This window comes from Penicillium cataractarum, assembly GCF_028827025.1.
Source record: "Penicillium cataractarum strain IBT 29864 chromosome Unknown utg000001l, whole genome shotgun sequence".
Taxonomy (NCBI): domain Eukaryota; kingdom Fungi; phylum Ascomycota; class Eurotiomycetes; order Eurotiales; family Aspergillaceae; genus Penicillium; species Penicillium cataractarum.
Genome location: NW_026622737.1, coordinates 4923528 through 4944757, shown reverse-complemented (window position 1 = coordinate 4944757; position 21230 = coordinate 4923528). Strand labels below are relative to the sequence as shown.

The 21230-nt window shown below is 50.9% G+C and overlaps 12 protein-coding genes across 12 annotated transcripts; 6 read left to right on the top strand and 6 right to left on the bottom strand.

The window, feature by feature from the left end:
• Positions 1 to 975: 975 nt before the first annotated feature.
• On the top strand, positions 976 to 2845 carry N7496_001746 (uncharacterized protein; the record flags this gene model as incomplete). Its single annotated transcript, XM_056694677.1, has 8 exons — positions 976 to 1072; positions 1141 to 1341; positions 1409 to 1494; positions 1556 to 1599; positions 1665 to 2086; positions 2147 to 2346; positions 2405 to 2533; positions 2609 to 2845. 8 exons carry the CDS (start codon positions 976 to 978, stop codon positions 2843 to 2845), a joined length of 1416 nt encoding a protein of 471 aa, XP_056561406.1.
• Positions 2846 to 3471: 626 nt separating this feature from the next.
• Positions 3472 to 4137, top strand: N7496_001745 (uncharacterized protein; the record flags this gene model as incomplete). The annotated part of the gene is made up of 1 exon (XM_056694676.1): positions 3472 to 4137. The coding sequence occupies one exon, from the start codon at positions 3472 to 3474 to the stop codon at positions 4135 to 4137; it is 666 nt and encodes a 221-aa protein (XP_056561405.1).
• Positions 4138 to 5412: 1275 nt separating this feature from the next.
• On the top strand, positions 5413 to 6936 carry N7496_001744 (FAD-dependent oxidoreductase; the record flags this gene model as incomplete). Its single annotated transcript, XM_056694675.1, has 3 exons — positions 5413 to 6035; positions 6102 to 6790; positions 6842 to 6936. The coding sequence occupies 3 exons, from the start codon at positions 5413 to 5415 to the stop codon at positions 6934 to 6936; spliced, it is 1407 nt and encodes a 468-aa protein (XP_056561404.1).
• A 155-nt stretch (positions 6937 to 7091) lies between these two features.
• On the bottom strand, positions 7092 to 8273 carry N7496_001743 (uncharacterized protein; the record flags this gene model as incomplete). Its single annotated transcript, XM_056694674.1, has 2 exons — positions 7092 to 8109; positions 8161 to 8273. The coding sequence occupies 2 exons, from the start codon at positions 8271 to 8273 to the stop codon at positions 7092 to 7094; spliced, it is 1131 nt and encodes a 376-aa protein (XP_056561403.1).
• A 268-nt stretch (positions 8274 to 8541) lies between these two features.
• Positions 8542 to 10956, top strand: N7496_001742 (SWAP/Surp domain-containing protein; the record flags this gene model as incomplete). The annotated part of the gene is made up of 1 exon (XM_056694673.1): positions 8542 to 10956. The coding sequence occupies one exon, from the start codon at positions 8542 to 8544 to the stop codon at positions 10954 to 10956; it is 2415 nt and encodes an 804-aa protein (XP_056561402.1).
• Positions 10957 to 11264: 308 nt separating this feature from the next.
• N7496_001741 (nuclear transport factor 2 family protein) lies at positions 11265 to 12242 on the top strand (the record flags this gene model as incomplete). The annotated part of the gene is made up of 6 exons (XM_056694672.1): positions 11265 to 11271; positions 11469 to 11486; positions 11640 to 11704; positions 11800 to 11871; positions 11961 to 12056; positions 12126 to 12242. 6 exons carry the CDS (start codon positions 11265 to 11267, stop codon positions 12240 to 12242), a joined length of 375 nt encoding a protein of 124 aa, XP_056561401.1.
• Positions 12243 to 12534: 292 nt separating this feature from the next.
• N7496_001740 (uncharacterized protein) lies at positions 12535 to 13589 on the bottom strand (the record flags this gene model as incomplete). The annotated part of the gene is made up of 3 exons (XM_056694671.1): positions 12535 to 13144; positions 13204 to 13461; positions 13519 to 13589. 3 exons carry the CDS (start codon positions 13587 to 13589, stop codon positions 12535 to 12537), a joined length of 939 nt encoding a protein of 312 aa, XP_056561400.1.
• A 555-nt stretch (positions 13590 to 14144) lies between these two features.
• On the bottom strand, positions 14145 to 14852 carry N7496_001739 (ankyrin repeat domain-containing protein; the record flags this gene model as incomplete). The annotated part of the gene is made up of 1 exon (XM_056694670.1): positions 14145 to 14852. One exon carries the CDS (start codon positions 14850 to 14852, stop codon positions 14145 to 14147), a length of 708 nt encoding a protein of 235 aa, XP_056561399.1.
• Positions 14853 to 14910: 58 nt separating this feature from the next.
• On the bottom strand, positions 14911 to 15336 carry N7496_001738 (uncharacterized protein; the record flags this gene model as incomplete). Its single annotated transcript, XM_056694669.1, has 1 exon — positions 14911 to 15336. The coding sequence occupies one exon, from the start codon at positions 15334 to 15336 to the stop codon at positions 14911 to 14913; it is 426 nt and encodes a 141-aa protein (XP_056561398.1).
• A 604-nt stretch (positions 15337 to 15940) lies between these two features.
• Positions 15941 to 16999, bottom strand: N7496_001737 (uncharacterized protein; the record flags this gene model as incomplete). Its single annotated transcript, XM_056694668.1, has 1 exon — positions 15941 to 16999. The coding sequence occupies one exon, from the start codon at positions 16997 to 16999 to the stop codon at positions 15941 to 15943; it is 1059 nt and encodes a 352-aa protein (XP_056561397.1).
• Positions 17000 to 18200: 1201 nt separating this feature from the next.
• Positions 18201 to 19988, top strand: ish1 (double-strand break repair enhancer MSC1; the record flags this gene model as incomplete). Its single annotated transcript, XM_056694667.1, has 5 exons — positions 18201 to 18285; positions 18350 to 18400; positions 18464 to 18611; positions 18677 to 19456; positions 19514 to 19988. 5 exons carry the CDS (start codon positions 18201 to 18203, stop codon positions 19986 to 19988), a joined length of 1539 nt encoding a protein of 512 aa, XP_056561396.1.
• Positions 19989 to 20416: 428 nt separating this feature from the next.
• Positions 20417 to 21094, bottom strand: N7496_001735 (cytochrome b5-like heme/steroid binding domain-containing protein; the record flags this gene model as incomplete). Its single annotated transcript, XM_056694666.1, has 4 exons — positions 20417 to 20647; positions 20708 to 20945; positions 21004 to 21028; positions 21082 to 21094. The coding sequence occupies 4 exons, from the start codon at positions 21092 to 21094 to the stop codon at positions 20417 to 20419; spliced, it is 507 nt and encodes a 168-aa protein (XP_056561395.1).
• Between the last annotated feature and the right edge of the window lie 136 nt (positions 21095 to 21230).

The window sequence follows — 21230 nt, the reverse complement described above, 5'->3', positions numbered from 1 at the left end:
TAACTGGTTCTAGAAGGAAGAATCAAAATATATGAGTTTCTTGGCAAGCCCCGTAGGACTCATGTGAATAGTCCCATCCATTGTCACTCTTGGAAAAACGCCCCCGACTCTTGGACTCCATATGCGGGCGTCGGCCTCGAACATCCAACATGCTTTCCGAGATGTTACGCGTCGGGCCGTCGGTGTATGAGAATCCGAGGATATAAGGACTGTGACCTATTGGTGCTACGGCTGGTCGACACATTATAGAGGATTAGGGGGAGGCTTTGGCGTGATTGGTTTGGATTTGCATCTTAACGCTGGCCACGGTCTGATCTTTGCCCGCATCGGGTTCGGGGCTCTACAATCCTTCCTCATCCAAATACAACAGGGAAAGGATAAAACGGCCACGAGCGAGATGCGAGTTGAAAGATAGAGCTCTCTTGCAAAAGCCATCTTGACTGAGTCCATGGCTGAAGTGGCGGAGGGCTACGAGGAAGACCGGGCCTCTATTTGGTAGGAATCTACCAACTTGGCCCCGCCTCCACTTCCCTTCCCCGGCTTTCTCCACAAACCCAGCCAGACAAGAACTCAAGCTAACCAGTCATACCAATTCAATATATGATGCTTTCCGAAGAATTGCGCCCAATGTCCGCTTCCCGAACATGGCATCCTGATCTATGATCCTGATTGGCGTGTTTCCCACTGTCGGCCCACCGTTAGCCGACTGGGGAGGCCGCGCCGACATGAGAACGTGAAGACCCGATGTTGCATAGCACGCCTGGCTGGCTAGGTGCTGATCATTCTTCGCTATACATTACCCCGGCACCGAACAGCTTGTGCTGCCTCTATACGGAGTGTGGGGAGTCTGGGGAACGTGTATAAGATCATGGGGTTGGTCTCTAGCTTCGATTCCTCATAGCATCGGCTTCGAGGCCTGGAAGGCAGCTAGTTCACCGAGACCAAAATCCCGTCTATATAGACGGCCAATTCAGCATGGGGTTGTATAAAAGGAAGATCACTGTCGAGGACAGTGCAATTACCTCGGCCGTCCACTTGACGCTGCGACAGTCCTTGCTACCGAACGCACTGGGTATGTCATGCACTGATGGACTTTAAGACCGAAACCCTGCGAGCTGACATTGCAACGTTTGATCCTAGTCACGATTCTTTTCTTTCTGTGGGGCTTTGCATATGGGTTGCTGGATACCTTGAACTCGCACTTCCAAACGACCTTGAATATCAGCGCCACCGAGTCTAGTGGCCTGCAGGCTTCGTACTTTGCCGCCTATTTCATCTGCCCGCTGACAATCTCTGGTTGGATTGTTCGCAAATATGGATTCCGAGTTACATTCATGGCTGGTAGGTCTTAGGGCTCTTTGTGCTTCTTTGCTACCGGGGACATCCTGACCATTGGGATGCTCTTTAGGCCTTGCCGTGCTTGCCGTCGGATGCCTTTTGTTCTGGCCAAGTGGTGTGAAGAGATCATTTGGTGGATTCTGCGGTAGTATGTTTGTAAGTTTGCTCAGAGAATGTCATCCTCAACAGAGGCCTCTTGTCTAACATGATTCGACAGGTCGTCGGGGCTGGCTTGTCAACCCTGGAGACTGCAGCTGATCCGTAAGTCTTTAACCGACTCATCCCAATAGTTCGAGGTGTTCCTTACTAATAACTTTATTCTCTAGCTTCCTCGCCATTTGCGGTCCGCCCAAGTATAGTGAAATCCGACTGAATCTTGGACAAGCCGTACAGGGTGTTGGAACCTTTGTTGCTCCCCTCCTGGCGTCTCGTGTCTTCTTTGCCAACACTGTTGACACTGACGCGGGATTGAAGAATGTCCAGTGGACCTATCTGGGAGTTGCCTGCTTCGTCGCTCTGCTAGTCATTCTGTTTTGGCTCGCTCCGTTCCCTGAAATTACCGACGCCGACCAAGAAGCCTTGGAAAGCCAGATCGTGGACGGGAATGAAAACACCGGTCCCTTCAAAAAACAGTACAACCTGTTCCTCGGTGTTTGGAGTCAGTTCTGCTATGTTGGAGCACAAGTCGCTGTTGCTGGGTACTTTATCAATTTCTGCAAAGAGGCTGGCAAGACCTCTGCCGAAAGTTGTAAGTTTCGAGTTTTGGAAAATCTCAAGTGATCACACAATTTCTAACATACTACTATAGCCGACTTGCTTGCTGTGGCACAAGGACTTTACGCATTCATGCGTTTCGTGTGCTCTGGCTTGATGATGTTACCCGCATTCAAGCCTCGCTATATGTTGACTGTGTTTTTGTCACTTTGTGTTGTTTTCACCGTTGCTGCCATAACGACCCATGGCCACACTTCTATCGCGATACTTATCCTCGTCCTTTGCTTTGAATCGGTCAGTTTAATCCCACGAGAGTGAACGCTTTGGTTCTCGCAGCTGACTGTGAGTATAGTGCTGCTTCGCTACCATCTTCACCCTGGCTCTTCGAGGCCTTGGCCGCCACACTAAGCTTGGTGGCTCCATGCTCGTTGCAGCCATCTCGGGCGGCATGGTCTTCCCTCCGATGACGGGGGCTGTCGTGGTACGTCGATATTCTCCATTCTCATACTCGTTCATTGCTTGATCACTCGTAACTAACCTCGATGTTCTTTTTCAGACTCGAGTCAATGCCCATACCGCCATGGCTATTCCTATGATGGGTTACATACTTGCCATGATTTTCCCCATCTACGTGAACATTTACAAGAAGGACAGCATGGATCTCCATCGCAATACCGAGGTTAATGTGAAGGTGCCAAGTGCTAAGGAGCTAGAGCTGGAAGGAGGTGCCCACGGCAAGCCCACTGCCGCCAATGTGGAGGCAGTGGAACCCCGGGAGACTGAAATTTCATAAGTCACAGGGCTTTATGTGATAATAAACGCCAAATTCAGTGATGTGGTTCCATGAAGATTATGGAAATGTGAGCTGGAGAATATAGTGGCCCAAATAGATTAGGGAAATTAATTGAAATTGATGACGAACGGCCTCATGGTATAAGCTTGTGGCACTTCTCAAGTGAATTGTATTAAATTTACTACCAACTTAACTACAGGCTCTTTCGATATAGATAGAACCCAGCCTGAGTGTATACTTGGGCGTGGTCTTGGCAGATGCCCGATTAATGTGGATTACGTGACGGTCTCTGCCTCCCGCCGACCAACCAGAGCACCGAGAACACTTACCTCCTGCACTCTCGACGTATCGACACAGGCATCCAACTTTCCCTGTCACACCATATCGACATAACTCGAGCTTGGCATAAAAGCGTCCGCTTATCAAAATGAGTTAATTAATGGGTTATATGCTATGGTGTACCGGCTGAAGTCATGGTCAACGTCCCAGGCAGAAGTAGAGGCTGTGTACCGTGCCGCAGGCGCAAGATCAAGGTTTGGCTGAAACCGAAATCATTACTGAACTTGCCGTCTAACATTCCCCTACAGTGTGATGAATCATTACCAGCATGTTCTCAGTGCTTGAAGATGGGGCTGCACTGCCCTGGGGCCCGAACAGGGGCCTTTTTCGTGCATGCCTTACCAGAGTCGACATCAACTAAGCCAATAGCGAAACAAATATCAATAAATTTGAAGGGCCCAGTCGTTGCTGGCGCGGTTCAGGAGTGGAGCTATGATCAATACTGGGCTCCTCGACTACCGTCCTATCAACAGCCCTCCCGGGCAGATCTCTTCGACCAGCTCTTTGTTTCCCATTTCATCGAGTCGTTTGGCTTCAAGGAATCTACAGCTGATAACCCGTCGTCGACCTGGCTTGACAAGCTAGCCGTATTCATCACCCTACCATCTCCAACGCTCGTCAAGAGCTCCATCAGAGCTGGGTCAATGTTTTTCTATGGCTCATTGGTGCATGATGTTTCAATACGCACCGAAGCCAACAAGTGGTACCTCAAGGCTCTTCACGGGCTGCGATGTCTGCTAGAACAGCAAGCTGGGGTTTTTACCGGGGATATCATTTGCTCTGTTGTGATGCTTGCTCACTTTGAGACTACTGCCGGAACCTCTGGAGAAGCATGGTTCCAGCATGTGCAAGGTGCAACACAGATGCTCCAATCAGGCGGACCCGCAAGCTGTCGAGATGGGTTTCTACACCAACTATTTAGGCATTTAAGACTTTTAGCCGTGAGTATCTGAGATGTACTTTGAGTGTATCTGTGACTGATCTTGCTGACAACACATCGGACTTAAGTTCACTGCTGCACTGTTCAAAAACCAGCAACATGTTTTCTCCTCGCAGGAATGGCTAACGATTCCATTCGAAATTCACTCAAAGACTGCATTTGACGAGTTTGTGGACATTCTACTCTCTTTGTTACCGTGCTTGAGCGTGGCGAGCGAGATGATACACTCGACCGGCGAGAGGCCCAGCAGTCTCAAGGCCAAGCTGAATGAGCTTGTTCGAGACTTAATATCGCAACTACACTCTTGGTGGACAAAATGCATACTCTCAACGAACTTCATCGAAGCAAATTCTGAACAGTGGACGGGAACTCCAAACAGCGGATTCGAAGGTCTTCCTGGGTATCCTGAGCATTATCCTCTAATCCCTTATTCGGACATGCCGTCCGCTTCACTATCGGCACTATACGATGCAGCCAATGTCATCATGTTGCGATTGTCGTTTCTGGTCTCCTCAACTCCGCATTTATATGAGAACAGAATTCAACAGCATGTCAAATCAATATTGTTAGCGAAGGAGTTCGTCGCGACATTTCCCGGTCCTACTTCTAGTCGTGGGTCAGTGATGGTGGGATTACCACTAAAGATTATCAGCATTTGGAGCCCGTCAGACATGGTTTTTAATTCTAGGAATCCTTTGCCGGGACTTGATTGCCAGTATGAAGATCGTGTGACTTCTTCAGATCCCCCAAAAGAGCTTTTTGGAGAAGTTGCTTCTTATGTGCTACAACGGTACAACTCAGAGATTCTCTCCTTATGAATCATGAGATGACATGTACTTCTCTACCGCTGGTTGTTCAGGCTCCCACAATATTGAGGTCGAGGAAATCGAATACCATGTCGTCTGAAAATGGAGGTTTGATTCTCTGGCATTGACCAGGGAGGCAAAAACAAATTGGTATTGTTCCGGGAGGGTGTGTGGCGCAGGCTCATTATACTGCTGCCTATGGCCTTCTGACTCAATATGCGAACCGATGGACCCAAAAACACAAATAATTTTCTTCTTGATGTATTGTTTTGGCGTCCAGAGACCGGAAGATACGAGAGACCCACTACGATTTAAGCCAGAACGCTAGACCTGATTGGGTTAGCTTTGCGACAGTACCTCCACGTGACCAGTGATGTATACTACCCATGGTAGGCACTGACCAGGTATTTAATGCTTGGAATTCCGGTGTTTCCGGTGATATTAAGCTTATCAGAAGTCAAACACAATACTTTCAAATCTCAATGAAGATCGTCATCATTGGCGCTGGCATCGCTGGATGCGCAGCATACCTTGAATTGCGCAAGCACCTTCCACCCTCAGAAGCAGACCATGAGATCATCATCTATGAGGCATATAGTACCGACTTGAATGTGACTTCAAAAGAGAGGGAGCAGAAACAAGAAGACAACACTCATTCCTCCACTCTTCTCGTGGGTGGTGGTCTCGGCATTGCCGCAAATGGTCTCAACGTTCTACGACGCCTAGATGAGGACCTATTGAAGGACGTTGTGCGTAGCGGATACGCTGCTTCGACGTTCAACATGAAGAGCAAGAATGGGTGGTCCCTTGTGTCTATGGACGCTACTGGTCTCGCCTATTCAGAGAAGCAACGCATGCATATGGTAGCCGCCAGTCGACATTCTTTCTGGCAAGCCTTGCGGTCACGAGTCCCGGGTGAACATATCATCAACAAGCGTATTTCGGAAGTGATTGCTAAATCAGATGGCAAGAACTTAATACACTTTGTTGATGGCAGCCCCTCAGTGGAGGCAGACCTGGTCATCGGTGCTGATGGCGTTCGAAGCACCGCCAAGCGGGCAATTTTCCCGGAAGCCAAGGAAGACCCTTACCCGCCGAATTACGAGTAAGTCACCATTCTGAAAGGACATCCCTTTTGGGAACAAGACACTGATCGGTCTGATTCTACTAGGGGTCTTGTAGGTGTTGGAGGGTTCATTCCAGCTGCAGATGTGAAAGGCCTTGTCGATAAAGGTTCCATGAACTTCATTTTTGGAGGAAATGGATTCTTTGGTTACTTTTATTCAGAAAGTGACCCCTCTGATCCCAATCATGACTCTCCATATCACGTCTCTGAGCCAGGTGACTCGCTGGCATGGTGGTCCACTTATGAGATCGAGAGCTGTCCGGATCGCAAGACCCTCGACATGGACGACGTCACTCGTCAACTACGTGAGAGGCACTCGCAATGGAAAGACCCCGTCGTCGAAAAAGTCATCCAATCTCTCAAGGTCGAGAGCATGTATCCAACATGGACTATTCCTCCTCTTCCGACATGGGAACGAGACGGCGTTGTTCTGGTGGGAGATGCAGCCCATGCACTTCCTCCAAGCTCGGGACAAGGCTCGTCGCAAGCTTTGGAAGATGTCGAGGCCTTTGTGCTTCTTTTGTCGCACTACCTTCGCCAAAACGATCATAAGGAGGATGTGCTGGAAATGAACACCCAGAAAGAGGTTATCAAGAGAGCGGCTAGTCAGTATATGGCTTTGCGAAAGCCGCACGTCACCGAGATCTTGAAGCATGCTCAGCAGACTCAGAGCAAGAAACGTGACATGGGCGTGATCCAAGAGTACTCAATGTATACTTTCTTGAAGATTATGGGTGAGCATGATCATCTTAATTCTTCCAAATCACAAGACTAACATGTTCCAGGACTGTTTCCGAGTCTCATGGCTGGCCAATTGCAGAAAGTGATAAATTACAACATCGCCGAAGAAGTAGCCAAAATTACTGGTTCTCGTCTTTGAGCGCGAGTCTTCTCTTCTTGTTGCTGTCGTGGATGGCAGCTTATAGTTTCATCAAGGGTATACTCCTCTCAATCTATAATAATCGTGGTTGTCAAAAGTTCCTTGTCCCTTTATTGCAGTAAAGAATTCGCGACGCTCGCAATTGAGACGTGACATCAAGAGTCATTTCGCAGAGCAAGGATGTCTGATAACTTTACTTGCCCCTTCTGGCCCCAGCCTTGAACTCCGCTCTGGACATCTGGTCGGACCTTGAGGTACCACACCCACGCGCGCCTATCCAGTTCGTCCTTCTTCAAAGTTGTGGCCCACGATCGACAGACGGAGTCGATGACAGAGAGAAGACAAGCGACAGATTCTTCTTTTTCCTGGACTGTGGCCGTATTTGACTTGGATTTAGCAGACGTAGTGGTCGTTTGTACACTTGATATGGACCGCAGAAGGTACGACCGCGCTGATTGAGCCGTGTATATTGGCAAGCCGCCGGTCTTCTTCTCTGAACTTGCATTGTTTTGAGAGCTTCTAGCAGCCTCTAGATCAACCCCCCAAAGGGGAGGCATCTTATCGGCGTCGTCAATATCACCGTTGCCTAGAAAGTCGTCGGCGGGGGCTGTATTCGAGTCTGGTTCCCCTGAAGCTGGCGATGTGGTGGGCGGCCCTTCACGAGGATTATAGTCCCAGCGTTTCAACACCCGAATATCTCTTCCAAGGACCTTAACAACGGGCTGGCCCTCGCCCCAGCCTTCTTCTTCCGCTGATTGACCATTCTCTATACCTAGACTCACAGCCTTAGACCGACTATTGGCACTTACTAGCGCCTGAGCAAGACTCAGTCGGCTCGATATAGGCTGTTCTGGCATGGTATATTTCAGGACACAGACAGCAAAAGCAAGCACCAAAGGTGCTCGGTTTGTTACGATAATCATGACGCGAAGTTCGTTATCAGGGCTTGACGGAGTTGGCAGCCTGAGTGATGATTCAATATCAAATGGAGTTGAGTCTTTCGTTATGATTGTATTCTTCTTTTTCTTTTGTGGCGACGCCGCTGTATTGTCAGCTGGGGCTCCGCGTTTCTTGGAGACTCGCTTGCCAGCATTGAGTATTTGCTTGGCGACTTTTTGATCCTTGAATATGTCTTGAAGAACTTGGATATCTGCTTTGGCTATTTCATCTGCGCTAGGTGGTCATAAGTCGGAGTCATGTCGACCAGGGTAATAGGACGCTCACCTGGTCAGGTTAGCTTTCTGTAGCTCTGGTGTCTTGCCTATCGCAAGAGCTAGCGGGACCTTGGCATCCTGGGTCAGGAAGCGCAGGAGAGCTGGAATTTGTGCAGATGCCATGGTGGGCACTGATCTTCACCTCTGGCTGTGTTTATTTTCTTTTTCGTATATCCAATGAAATGCCTAAGTTCAAAAGAAGCAGACCAGGATTGATATGACGCCCGTAAGAGAGGGTGATAAGGAACCGCCTTTCTCACCGCCCGCGCATTGATGCGGGTTCCTGATTGGGAAGGATAGAAGGACCACGTCTATCCAGCTCTTTACTTCGACATTACTTGACACCAGCAGGCTGGTTCGCTATTGCTGCAGCTGCAGCTCCCTCCACGAAATGCCCGACGACTCAAAGGGGAAGGGATTCCTCGATACGGACGCCAAAACCTCCGCATTACCCAAGAAGTCGCCATTCGAGAAAGCGAAAGCCGAAGCCGAAGCTAAACGCGCCCGGGAAAAAGCCGAAACCGCCGCGGTTTATGAAGATTTCGTCAAATCATTCGAAGAGGATACTTCGACGGCCTCCCGGGCCTCGGATGGACGACTAGGTACATTTGGAAACAGAGGTGGTGGGTTTGGAGGAGCGCGACCATCGCGACACTTCTCAAGCTCCGTGACACGGACCAGTGGACCAGGGAGTCTACCACCTCCTTCTGGGCCTTTCGCACCGCGTGGGAACCAAAGAGGATTTGGGGCTTCGCCACGTAACCGAGACTCGACACAAGGTATTTTGGGATACGACCAGCCAGGCCCAGGCCCACGACCGGCGTTTCGCAACACTTCGGATGACGAAGATGATCGCAGGACAGATGCGAGAGAGGCAGAGAAGGCTGCGGCTAGATACACTCTTTGTCTCGAATCGCTGCCGCTAGGAACATCTCCCTTTGTGCTCAAGTCTCTGATCCCATCTTTCTTAAACGTGGACAATGTCAACATCCTCCGACCAACCAACCAACCACCCACCGAGCGCAAGTCCGCAGCCGCCATCATTACCCTCGCCAGTGATACTCCGCTCTCCGATGTAAATAGCGCCATCAGCATGCTCGACAAGAAGTACCTTGGCAGGGGTCACTACCTGTCTATCCACAAAGGCCATTCCTCCGCCGCAATTAATTCAACTCTACCAGCGACTATTGGCACAACTACGACCAAGTCACTCCCATTTGGTGCAAAGACTATTCAACCCACCTTTGGTGGAAGCCTGAACCGAGCTCCACCCCCAGGGCCTCATCGAGGGTTTGCGCCTCCAGATTCATATGGGCCCAATCTTGGGAGAGGTGGAGGCTCTACACAGGTCGAAGTACAAGCACCATCAGATATCAAGCAATTGAGACTGATACATAAGACGCTGGAGAACCTCCTCAACTATGGACCTGAATTCGAGGCGTTGCTTATGAGTCGACCAGAGGTGCAAAAGGGAGAGAAATGGGCTTGGATCTGGGATGCCCGAAGTCCCGGTGGTGTCTACTACCGGTGGAAGCTGTGGCAAATCATCACCAACCCTCGGGCACACAGCAAAAGGAAAACTGGCGGCCCAAAGTCATCTTTCATTTTCGAAGGAGGGCCAACCTGGACTCCACCGGAGACGGAAATCAAGTTTGAGTACACTACACGTCTGGATGAATTTGTATCGGAAGATGACTACAATTCTTCCGAAGAGGAGATGTCTGATGGCGAGGAAGAGAGGCGTAACCTCGGAGGAGGGCCCCCTCCAGAGGGCACCAGTACGCAGAATGACAGCCTGGGCTACATGAATCCCCTACAAAAAGCGAAGCTTACGCATCTTCTTGCCCGTCTTCCGACCACACAGGCAAAGCTCCGGCGAGGCGATGTCGCCCGGGTCACAGCCTTTGCCATCAAACATGCAGGCACCGGGGCGCGTGAGGTTGTCGACATGATCGTGCTCAACATTCTTCATCCATTGGCATATACAGGGGCCAATCCCGAGCGAGAAATGGAGAAGGATGCCGCGAGGCAGGAGGAGGGTGATAAGGACATGTCAAATCCCTCGAAGCAGAAGATCGACATGTCCTCGGCCAAACTGGTTGGGCTCTACCTTATTTCCGATATTCTCGCGTCGTCTGCCACGAGTGGAGTTCCCAAGGGATGGCGATATCGGTCCCTGTTTGAGACTGCACTTCGGTCCCACAAGGTCTTTGAACACCTTGGCAGGCTCGAGAAAGAATTGAATTGGGGCAGACTCCGCGCTGAGAAATGGAAGCGCAGCGTGGGCAGCCTCCTCCACCAATGGGAAGGCTGGAGTATTTTCCAGCCAGCGAACCAGGAACATTTCCTAAAGGTGCTTGAACAGCCACCACTCACCGAAGAAGAGTCACAAAGGGAGCTGGAGAAGGCTGAAGCTGAACGGGCCGCTCATTTGGCTTCTAAGAGCAAGAGCCGATGGAAAACCGTTGAAGACGATCCTGCATCTGGGAAATTTGACTCTGATCGCCCTGTCGATGCCGAGAGCCAGCCGCATCCTCCGTCTGAAGCAGCTGCTACGGCGGAGGATGAATCCATGAGTGACCTCGACGGCGTTCCCATGGAAGACAGCGACTTGGAAATGCTGGACGATGACGGGGAACCCATGGACGAAGATGCGCCTCCGCTGGATGAAGGCGATGTACCGCCGTCGGTACCCGATCAGCCTTTACAGCCTGAGCAGGAAGACGGGCACCAAGAAGAAGGATCTCGGCGGCCACGCAGACCACGGCCCAAAGCTGAGGACATGTTCGCATCGGACTCGGAGTGAGCTGGCCAGCCGTTACTGGTATAGATAGCGACGATTGTAATGATATCGGATTCCCTGTTTATGAGTCAATTGGGTTCATAGATATACAGCTGTAGAGAACTTGATCGAGGGTATAGCCTAAAGTCTCACATTTTATACTCGGCTTGGGCGAGCATAAGGCAGCCAGGCACCAACGGCAGAATTCGTGCCCCACCCCCCTCCTTCACTCTTCCTCTTCCTCTTCCCGCGTCAACAAATACCCCCTCCCTCCGCCTCTCTTCTTCCTCTACAGTCGCATCGCTCCTGTTTGTTCAACTTCTCTTCCCAAAATGGCCGGTAAGTCCTCAATTGCACTCACTCTCCATTCTTTGAAGCTGCATCGGCAACTCTCCCTTGGTGGGGTCGTTTCTGTGTCACAACCAACCCACCTGGGATACATTGCGCCGAGCAATATCAGATCATGATCAGCTCAATCCAAACCCGTTCAAGTCTTATTACATGTATTTCAATGCTAACTATTCCCTGCGCTTTAGACTTCACCAGCATCGCTCGTATGTCCCCCCTAGTTCCGACCCTCGGTGCGCTGCGCACAAGAACAACCCCGCGCGGACTCGAATCCTTGCCCCCACGAAAACTTCTAGAAATAAGCCATCAACTATACCGAGAGGATGCAGAATCTGACTCATGATACTTTCATCCAACAGAACAGTTCGTTGACTTCTACTACAACACCTTCGACAGCAACCGCGGCGGTCTGACCGGTCTCTATGTAAGCTTGCCATTCCCCGGGTTCCTATTTAATGGAATCGAGAAATAAACTCATCACGGAACCGTCGAAACTAACTTGAATGCCTTCATTAATAGCGCGATGAGTCGATGCTCACCTTCGAGACTAGCTCTGTCCAGGGTGCCGTCGCTATCACCGAGAAGCTGACTGTACGTACACCCAAACAGATTCCCAGGGCCGCCAAATTTTCGATATAACATCATTCGTTCAATACTAATATCTGGTTTTCATTGAGCAGGGCTTGCCCTTCCAGCAGGTGCGCCACCAGCTGGCTACTCTCGACGCCCAGCCCTCGGGAGAGAACATCATCGTCCTGGTTACTGGCGCTCTCCTGGTACGTCCTTGAAACTCCCCCCAAATGTCCGTCATCTTCTATGTGCTCTAACACCTCTTGTGCAATCAGGTCGATGAGGAGCAGAAGCCCATGAACTATACCCAGCTCTTCACGCTGAAGCCCGACGGTGCCGGCAGCTTCTTCGTGCTCAACGACGTCTTCCGCCTTATCTACGCTGCTTCTTAAATTGCCAGCGAAAGGCGAAGATTAAATGCTACGATGCGATGACGGGGGAGATTATCTTTTTGTAAGGTGGGGACTTTTGTGTGTCCCCGGAATGGCATTTCGCAGGATATAGGTCATTCGGTTCCAATAAGACACAGACCCGGCTTGGTCCGTGGGACAAAATTCAAACTATTTCCATTTGAACATGTACTTCATTGAATAGTGTGGGGAGTTTCTACCGTCTTATATGTAAGAAGATGGTAAATCAGGTAAGGAACGCGCTAAATCGGCAATGCAACTCGTGGACTGGCCATTACTGGCTTTGAAGCAGTGGAGTCTCCTCCGAAGGACGCTCTGCATGTATCGGTTCTTGTGCAGAAGCATGTCTGTCCGACCTCTCTGCTCCGGCCCCGTTGAGATAGCCATCCTGATCAGCCCGGTGCACAGCTTTCCGCTTGCTGTCAGGCCCGAAGTACTCAAAGTATATCGCCATAACTAAGAGTGTCCCTTGCAAGGATGCCGTAACCAGCAACACACCCCAGATACTCCAGCCCTTGGCTCCCTCGCGAGCAGCTAAGCTTGCCGCCCACACCAAACTCCCGGGTGTTTGGATGCACATCATCGGGATGCTCAGGCTGCCGACGCAGCGGAGTCGGTAGGTAGTGTAGATTTGGGGGAAGTACTGGATCGATGCCAGGATTGCGGAAACGATTCCGAGGAAGTTGGCCCAGGCATGGAGGGCGGAGGGTTGGCGGATGGCAAAGGCGACGGAGATTATGACTGCCACCAGGGCATGGAGAAGACAGATCCCAGTGATGGCAAGTGCGGTACGGTATGTCGGGCCGTTTGAGGTTGAAGATACCGAGTGTGTGGGATCAGTCGGTGAGGTTGCGCGAGGGAAGAAGATCACGAAGAGGAGGAGGCTAGTTTGCGCATTAGTAATTGAACATATAAGAGTGAAGCAGTGTTGAGATCAACTTACATGGAGAAGAAGCATAGCCATTGCATGCCCATCTGTAACACACCCAGCAGCCCAGCAAAACAGGCAAGCCCGCTAATCTCCTGGCAACAGGCAACATCTGCGGCGGTCTTGGGGAAGACGAGGATATTGACAAAGGCGGAGGTGCCGGACGTCGTACCCAGGAGGACGAAGTAGGGAGAGATTCCGAAGGAACTTCGTCGGGAGATGATGCGAATGTGTTGAGGCAGATAGGAGATTAGGATGCCAACGATGATCAACCTGCCAGGGTCACGTCAGTTTCAGGATATGGGGTTTGATGCTCGACGGGATTCGTACGACGAGAGTACAGGCTGAAACCAGCCTGGCGATGCTAGCTCATCGCAGTATGGTGTTGAAGGGTCCTTCATGCTCGCAGTATGATTTCTCGAGCTTTATTATGGACAACGCAAAGGTGTGTTCAGAGAATCTGTGTCGACGGATGACGTTGACGGTAGCTGATGCTGGAGCTTCCGGTCGGGTTGAAGCTCTCGTGATAGCGAGCAGGTAGCCAGCACAGTCACGATCAAGAGCCTACGCGTTCAATATAAGGTCGCTATAGTTGCATGCTCTGGCGATCGGTGGCGGATTTGAACAGGACTGTCGAGCAGAAGTCCAGGGAAGAAGGGGGTTTCAAGGTTGACAAGGATGACCCCCGCACTGATCCGCACCAAGCGGGTTTGGGTTCCTGGCGGCTTGGGCGCTAAACGGGACTGGCTCCACTGGCCCGACCATCGATCCGGATCCTAACCACAAAACACAACAACTCCACAAGCTTGTACTTGTACCGCAGCGACCGAGAGCAATTGGGAACAGCTCTTGATCCGAAGATCTGAAACTTGAATGGTCAAGGGCACGCTGACGCCCTTATATATACACTCTCTCCCCACAGAACCTCATGTCCAGCACCACAGATGAGAACCTTTCTATCGGCGCCCTTTCCTGTTAGCAGACTGTGCACGCAATGCCTTTGCGTCAGGATGATCCTGGAGGAGGCGTGCCAGGCGAGATCCCATTGGTCCCTTGATGAGAAGGACAGCTTCCACTTCGGGGCTGTCATACTCGTCAATGGGAGTCTTCAAGAAAAACTCACGAACGACTGTGTCGGGGTCGTTCATGAGTAGATATTGAAGGAGGAGGATCTGCCTATCGGCAGCCGCCACATGGTGCGGAGTCTCGTCTTGATTGTCAGTGAGCTGGGCGTTGGCACCAAACTCGACGAGAATCCGTGCTATTTCCAGGCTGTGCGCAAGGGCAGCGAAGTGCAACGCAGTCCGCCCAAGCTGGTCTTGCCGGTCCGGATCCACACCTTCCTCTAGGAGTACTTGCAACATCCTTGGCCTGTTGAGTTGTATTGCCACATGGAGTGCACTAGATCCCTGCAAAGTAATAGCACGGGAACTGTGCACACCATTTTTGAGCAAGAGGCGGAGGATGTTCTCGTCTTGACTGTCCAGTACGACTGTCAAAGGGTCGTCTTCAAGGTTGGCGGGACCGGTCATGTTTCCGGCACCAAATTGCAGCAGGAGATCGACTCCGCGAATACTGCGAGACTTGACGGCTCTGGACAGTGGTGTCTTGCCCGTGCTGTCCATTCGCCCTGGATTGGCTCCCCATCGAAGGAGCGTCTGCATGGCCCTGAACGATAGATCAGGTATGTGCAGCAAGCCCATACCATCTCTATGAACCTGGTCAGCATCGGTGAAGCAACAAGTCAAGCATTTCGGCATCGTCGTTTCTCGCTGCCAGGAAGGTTGCGCTATTGCCATCTATATCACACGCGCTGATATAGGTGGTCGGGATATCGAGCAGCAGCTCGGCCAGTTCGGTGTCCTCATTGTCGGCAGCGTGGATCAACGCTGTTCGGCGGTCTCCATCATGGGCGTTCAAGTTGGCACCATGTTCGATGCACAACTTGACAGTCTCCATGATACCCATCTTGGTAGCCCAAGGCAGAGCAAAGCTGCCTTCGTACTTGGCATTGTGGGCATATAAGATCGGGTTGGCGACCTCGTAGAGGAACCGACACGTGCTGGCGAGGGCTGGAAGCTCCCGGTGGTTCTCAACTGAGTTGGCGATGATGAGGATGAGTTCTGTGGGGAGATTTATGAGCTCCATTGTTGATGACATGGGTACGAAATGGCAAATATGATGGAATTTGTCGATTTCGTAAGAGTTGGGGACAAAACGGAGGGTCTCTCGATGGAACGGGTGATTGTGAAGCAGAGAAAGACGAAGCTGGTGAGAGTAAACATGAACGCGTCTTTTTGACCAAGGTCTGTAGGCGGTCTGTAGAAAATGAGGCTATTCGATATATAGAGTATGGGAAATCACTTGGAGTTGACGCCTAGGTGACCGCTAGTCCTATTATGAAAATATGGGAAGTGCGAGATATGTAAGAGGAACTGGGACCAGCCCACGAGCTTGGGAGACAGAGGTATGCGTCCATTGTTTCATTCAAAGTACGGCTACACAAAGGCTGTAGGGATTTTAGCCTTAGGAATATGGGAGGAATCAAGATATGCAGCCTGGCAGGCCCTTCACTCGCTTATCGAAAGATTCTAAAACACCTTGAATGGTATGTACCTGAACATCTTCACGAATCGAGTTCGAATCGAGTTCGAAATTCGAAACTTGCATAGGTTGATCAAAGTGGTATGCCTCCCTACTAAACACAAGACAATGGAAACACAATCATACTGGCACCATAGAGTGCTCTCTATCAAGAACTAGTCTTGGCTTTTTGGCCCATCCAATATCCCTCCATTTCCCACCTACGAGCAAAAGCAAATTGCTCGACGGATTCGCTAGAAACAGACGCTCCTTGTTCCCACCATCTGGCATGCAATAAAGCCATTCCACCTTGCAGATCATTCTCGTTAGGGAAATTGATGTACCAGGACCAGTTGAGGCGTTTCCACGACATCGGTCCGCCCCAGCGATGTGCGTAGTTGAGGAGATCTTGGTCCGGAATGCCGGTATAGTAGAGATCAGGGTGGTCGAGAAGCCGCATATAGTACTGATACATCTCGATGGAGGGAGAGTACATGAATAAGCCGCTATTGAAGGTGCTGACTGTGTGATCAGAGTCGAGGAACGGGTATGCATGGTCCTTCTGGTGTGACTCTGGAGAAGCGGCTAGAATGTATTGCTCGGGAAGAGGACCGAGTTCAGCGTCGACCTGGGTGGCATTGGTAATTGGGCCCAATTCGGTACTGAGTTCTTGGAAGATTTTGTCGATGGGACGAGTCAGGACCATGTCTACGTCCATGAAGAGGACTTTTTCGTAGGGCACAACGGTGGGATCGAAGACGTGCAGCTTCGTGGCCATAGATGTCCAGCGTTCGGCAGCAATTGGCGTGCTATGTGTAACGTCCTCAACTTCGACAACGATGGCACCATCGCTTCGAAGAGTTTGACGCTTGCTCTCCCCGACATCTTTGGCGACGAGCACCACAACGGGGATTGGGTGTTGGAGCTTGGTGGTGGGAGAGTGAAGCAATTGATATACGAGCGTCCGCGCGCTCACGAAGTAGCTATCTTCGTTGTCATCCTGCCCTGCCTTCGCGTTGGACTTGGTAGCTAGGAATGTACTGATAGCCTGGCGACCTTTGTATATGGCTGGGCGATGTTGGTCCGAGACAGAAGTGCTATTGAGCTCGTCCGGGGATGGTGGAGCTGGAGAGCCAAAGAGCAGGAAAATGGTGAATCCAATTGAAAAGAGACAAAAAGCAAAAAGCTTCTTGCTCAAGAAGTCTTCTGGACGCCCCGTTTGAATCATGGCGGCTTCCAAGGTTGTCAGTCCGATGCCATGGGTGTCTCTTCTCTGAGGAATATGTATATATTCGTGGGGTTGACTGCTTCCAAAGACAGATGGTTCTCATCAAGACCTACCCGGGGCCTGACTTTTTTTAAGGGTCTTTTCTTCCTTCATGTAACATCATCCTGTGGAGTTGCTCTTGGCAGGGATCGACTGTCAGCCATTGTGGGTGTATACTGCGACGTGGGCTGCATTCGGTGATGTTTTCACCATGTTGAAGAGCCGCATTTAGTTTTGTGCAGCGGGGATACTATCTGCTTACTCAGCAATGCATTTCATAGGAAGTGAGTGCTGATTGGCTGGTTCATGAGTATACATTATGGCCTCAGGCCACAAGTGTTCTAGACCAACAAGCCAGGGGATCTTGAAAGTGCCAATCGTAGTGAAGGACATGGCCCCTTGGCTCAAATATCATTTCAAGGGATATCTGGAAAGATCTTTGGAATAAATAGAGGCTCATTAGTAACTGTGGGGGATGCGCAGGGTCATGCCTGGATGTTGGGTTGACAGCTGGGAACTCCACGCATTCCAGACACACATTATTGACAGCCATGGACGTGTGGTACTCCAAATTAGGCCGTATAAAGCCATGTTGCGCCTCGTATTTATCAGAGTAGCTAATTATGTAAATAGATTTCTAAAGAAAGCCAAGTGTTAGTCCCTCATCCACATGAAAACCGCAGTTCGCGAGTGTGACCGGGTGCCGAGCCTCTTACAGCTGAAGAGACTCGGCGAGCAAAGACCCCTTGACTTGTATAGCACGACCTAGAGGCAGCCACAAATACAGGCTTCGTGTAACAAATAAGAAGGAGCAGGTAAGATCTTCAAGATGACGCCAATTCTGCCCAGCAAAAGAATGGGCCTTGATGAATCATGCACTCATGGGAACCAGGTAAATTCCCCAACTACGTCACTCCGCGATCATCCCTGCGGCTTGCTATTTCCCTGTCTGCACCCTTTGTCGCGATCGGAGCCCTCCATATTTAATAAAACAATCGCATCATTTTCACTTCAACCCCGTTAATATCCTTTCAGCTACTAGTGGTATGTCTTTCCTCTATTCCTTTTTACAACTCAGCGCCAGCCGATACTGACGATTGACTCTTCGTGCTACAGCTTACTCGAAGCTCTTTACCACAACACTGAAACTCGAAGCGCCAGGATGAAGTTCAATCTGGCCACTGGCCTAGTGTGCTTGCTTGCAACCACTGAAGCTGTTGCGGCTTCCAGCTGGTGGAGCAAAGCTGGTGAGTGACAATGCTCCGTATAGATCGGTGACCCCAGTCCCCGCTAACGTCATCGGGCATATAGTCTACAACAAGTGGCATGAGACTGAGCTTGAGCGATGGCTCTCGGATCATGGTATGGATGAATAACACGTATCTATATCACTGATCGTGTAAGAAACTGACACATCTTCATTAGATATCCCCTACCCTGCCCCCGCCGACCGCCGCGATCTCGAGAACCTGGTCAAGTCGAACTGGGACAACCGCGTGCAGAAGCCACTCGGTAACGCCGCAGATAGAGTCTCTAATGAGTTCCACGAGGCCAAGGAATGGGTCTTTGACACGTAAGAAGCATTCTATTCCGTTATTCCTTAATCCTCGTTAACTGATAATCTCACTATGTTCTTAGTTGGTCGGACTCCCAGCTAAAGGCATTCCTCGATCGTCATGGCATTCCAGCACCTCAACCCCGCAAGCGCGATATCTTGCTCAAGATTGCCCGTGAGAACTACGAGTCCATTGCCCAGAAGGTCGGTGAAACCGCCGCATACCCCGGTAACTGGCTGTACGAGAACTGGTCCGAGTCCGATCTCAAGGCATGGCTTGATGAGCGAGGATGGCCTGCTCCCCAGCCTACAAACCGTGACAAGCTGATTGCCTCTGTGCGCCGCAACTCCCGTCTTGCGAGCTTGCAGGCTCAGAGTATTTCTGCATCCGCAATGGCATCAGCCGAGGCTGCCCAGGCCTCCTTGAGTGAGGAGCTATTTAACGCGTGGTCCGACTCTAAGCTGAAGGAATTCCTTGATGAGCACGGTGTGAAGGTACCCCAGGGATCCAAGCGTAATGAACTTGTCGCCCTTGCTCGCAAGCACCGTGCATATCTCGTCAGCCAAGCATCCAGCGCTTCTTCTGCCGCTTCGGAGGCATTCGGTGCCGCTACCACCAAGGCTGGAAACGAGTACGCCCGTGCCACAGACGATATCAAGTTGAAGATAGAGGATCAATTTGACGCGGCGATCAAGACTTGGTCCGACTCGCGCCTGAAGGCTTTCCTCGATGCTCGCGGTGTTCCCGTTCCTCAGTATGGCAAGCGTGATGAGTTGCTTGCCAAGGTGCGCGCCAATGCGCACCTTGCTGCTGGTGGATGGAATGAGTACAACTTTGATACCTGGGATAAGGAGCATCTTTTGTAAGTTGGGAAATAAAAATCTTCAGAGAGGCTTGATCTAACAGTGGCGATATCTAGGAAATACCTTTCGGCCATGAACTCCAAGGCCGCAAAGAAGGTTGATGCTTCTCGCGAAGAATTGATCAAGCAGGCCAGGGATTCGTACACCAAGGCCTCTAAGGCTGGCGGCGAGCACTATGCCTCTGCGACTAAGAACCTCGCCGAAGCGACTGGTACCGCCAAGCAGGTTACCTTTGACAACTGGTCACACTCCGACCTCAAGAAGTACCTTGACTCATACGGCATTCCCGTCTACCAGGGATCAAGCATTAATGAGTTACGCGCTGCTGCTCGTCGTCAAGCGACCTACTTCCGGTTCGGTACCAACAACCCACAAGATACCATTTACGTCAAGGTGATGGATACCCTGAACTGGGTGTTGGAGAAGCTCAAGGTCGGTGCTTCCAGCGGCCGCGCTCAAGGCCAGGAGGCGGCTGAGAAGGTCCGCGAAAAGGCTGCTGAGCAGACCGAGAAGATTCGGGGCGAGCTGTAAACACCGCGTCTTCTCGTTTTTGAATTGAGCGTGATAAGATGACCGGAGATTCCTTCCGCCATCATCGTGCTTTGAATACGATGCTTACGACTTCTGGATTTTTTGGGGTTTTAATTGGAGATGTTATTTTATGGGGGCTTTAGCTTTTCTTCCTTTCCTGCTGTGCCAATAGTAGTTACTGCTTAAAATGAATGGCCCTGGAGTAACTTATGATTCATTTTACAGCTCAGTAGGACATTTCCTGGACAAATGCTGGAATAGGATATGCATTGAAATGCCCTCATGTACCTGATAATATATCCGAAAACGACGAAGGACTCAAAAGCCTAGTTGCATACAACGCGGAACGGCCCCGCTCAAATAGCCGAACCATCATTTTTGGTGATCGATTTCTGATCCTCATAACCATTCGACAAGATACGCATAGATCATGATTTGGGAGCCTCGGGATCACCCTCGGCAACCAACTTTCCAACCACCAAGTATTTCTCGGAGAAGCGCTCCTCCCAGGACTGCAGGTTCTCAAGCTGGTCGGCATCCAGATCCTTGAGGTCATCCAATGGACCGGAGAGGTCCTTGGTCAGCATCTCCTCATCGAAGCTCTGGTGTGCCAGGCCACGCGAGGCATCGCGGCCAGCAAAGTTCTCGTACGGACCACCCTATCGCGCCATCAGTAAACCATATCCCCGAAACATTCCATTACATTGCAGAACACATACTGGTCCGTAGAAGTTCCTGCCGGGAGACACGTCGAAGACTCGGCCCCGGACAGCCAGGAAGACAGGTCGGCCGTCCTCGCCGTTGAACTCGATTAGCGTCTTGGGCGTGTATGTGCGGAATACGACCGGGGGCGGGCCGCGCGGGAGCGTGACGGGCTGTTTGGGGCGGAAGTTCCAGTACAGCAGCACGACGAAGAGGGAGAGGAGGATGAGGTTGATGGGGGAAGCGATTGACATCCTAGCCGGTGGGTTAGTTAGACTGGCGGGGGATAGAGTGAGATATGTACACTACTAACACTTCAGCTTGTGGCGTGGAGCCCTCTTGAGTATGGAGTTAGCAGGGTTCATCCATGGACACTGGGCATCGAACTTACCGGCAGCAGCCATTTTGGGATATGTAAAGATTAAGGACGAATGGAATCTTCCGGGATGCTTCTCGGGAAGGACGAAGTGGAGGAGGAATCCGGAGGCTGCGGAGAAGAATGACGATGTTTCCCCCACTCCACGTGATGGCCAGTTGGCT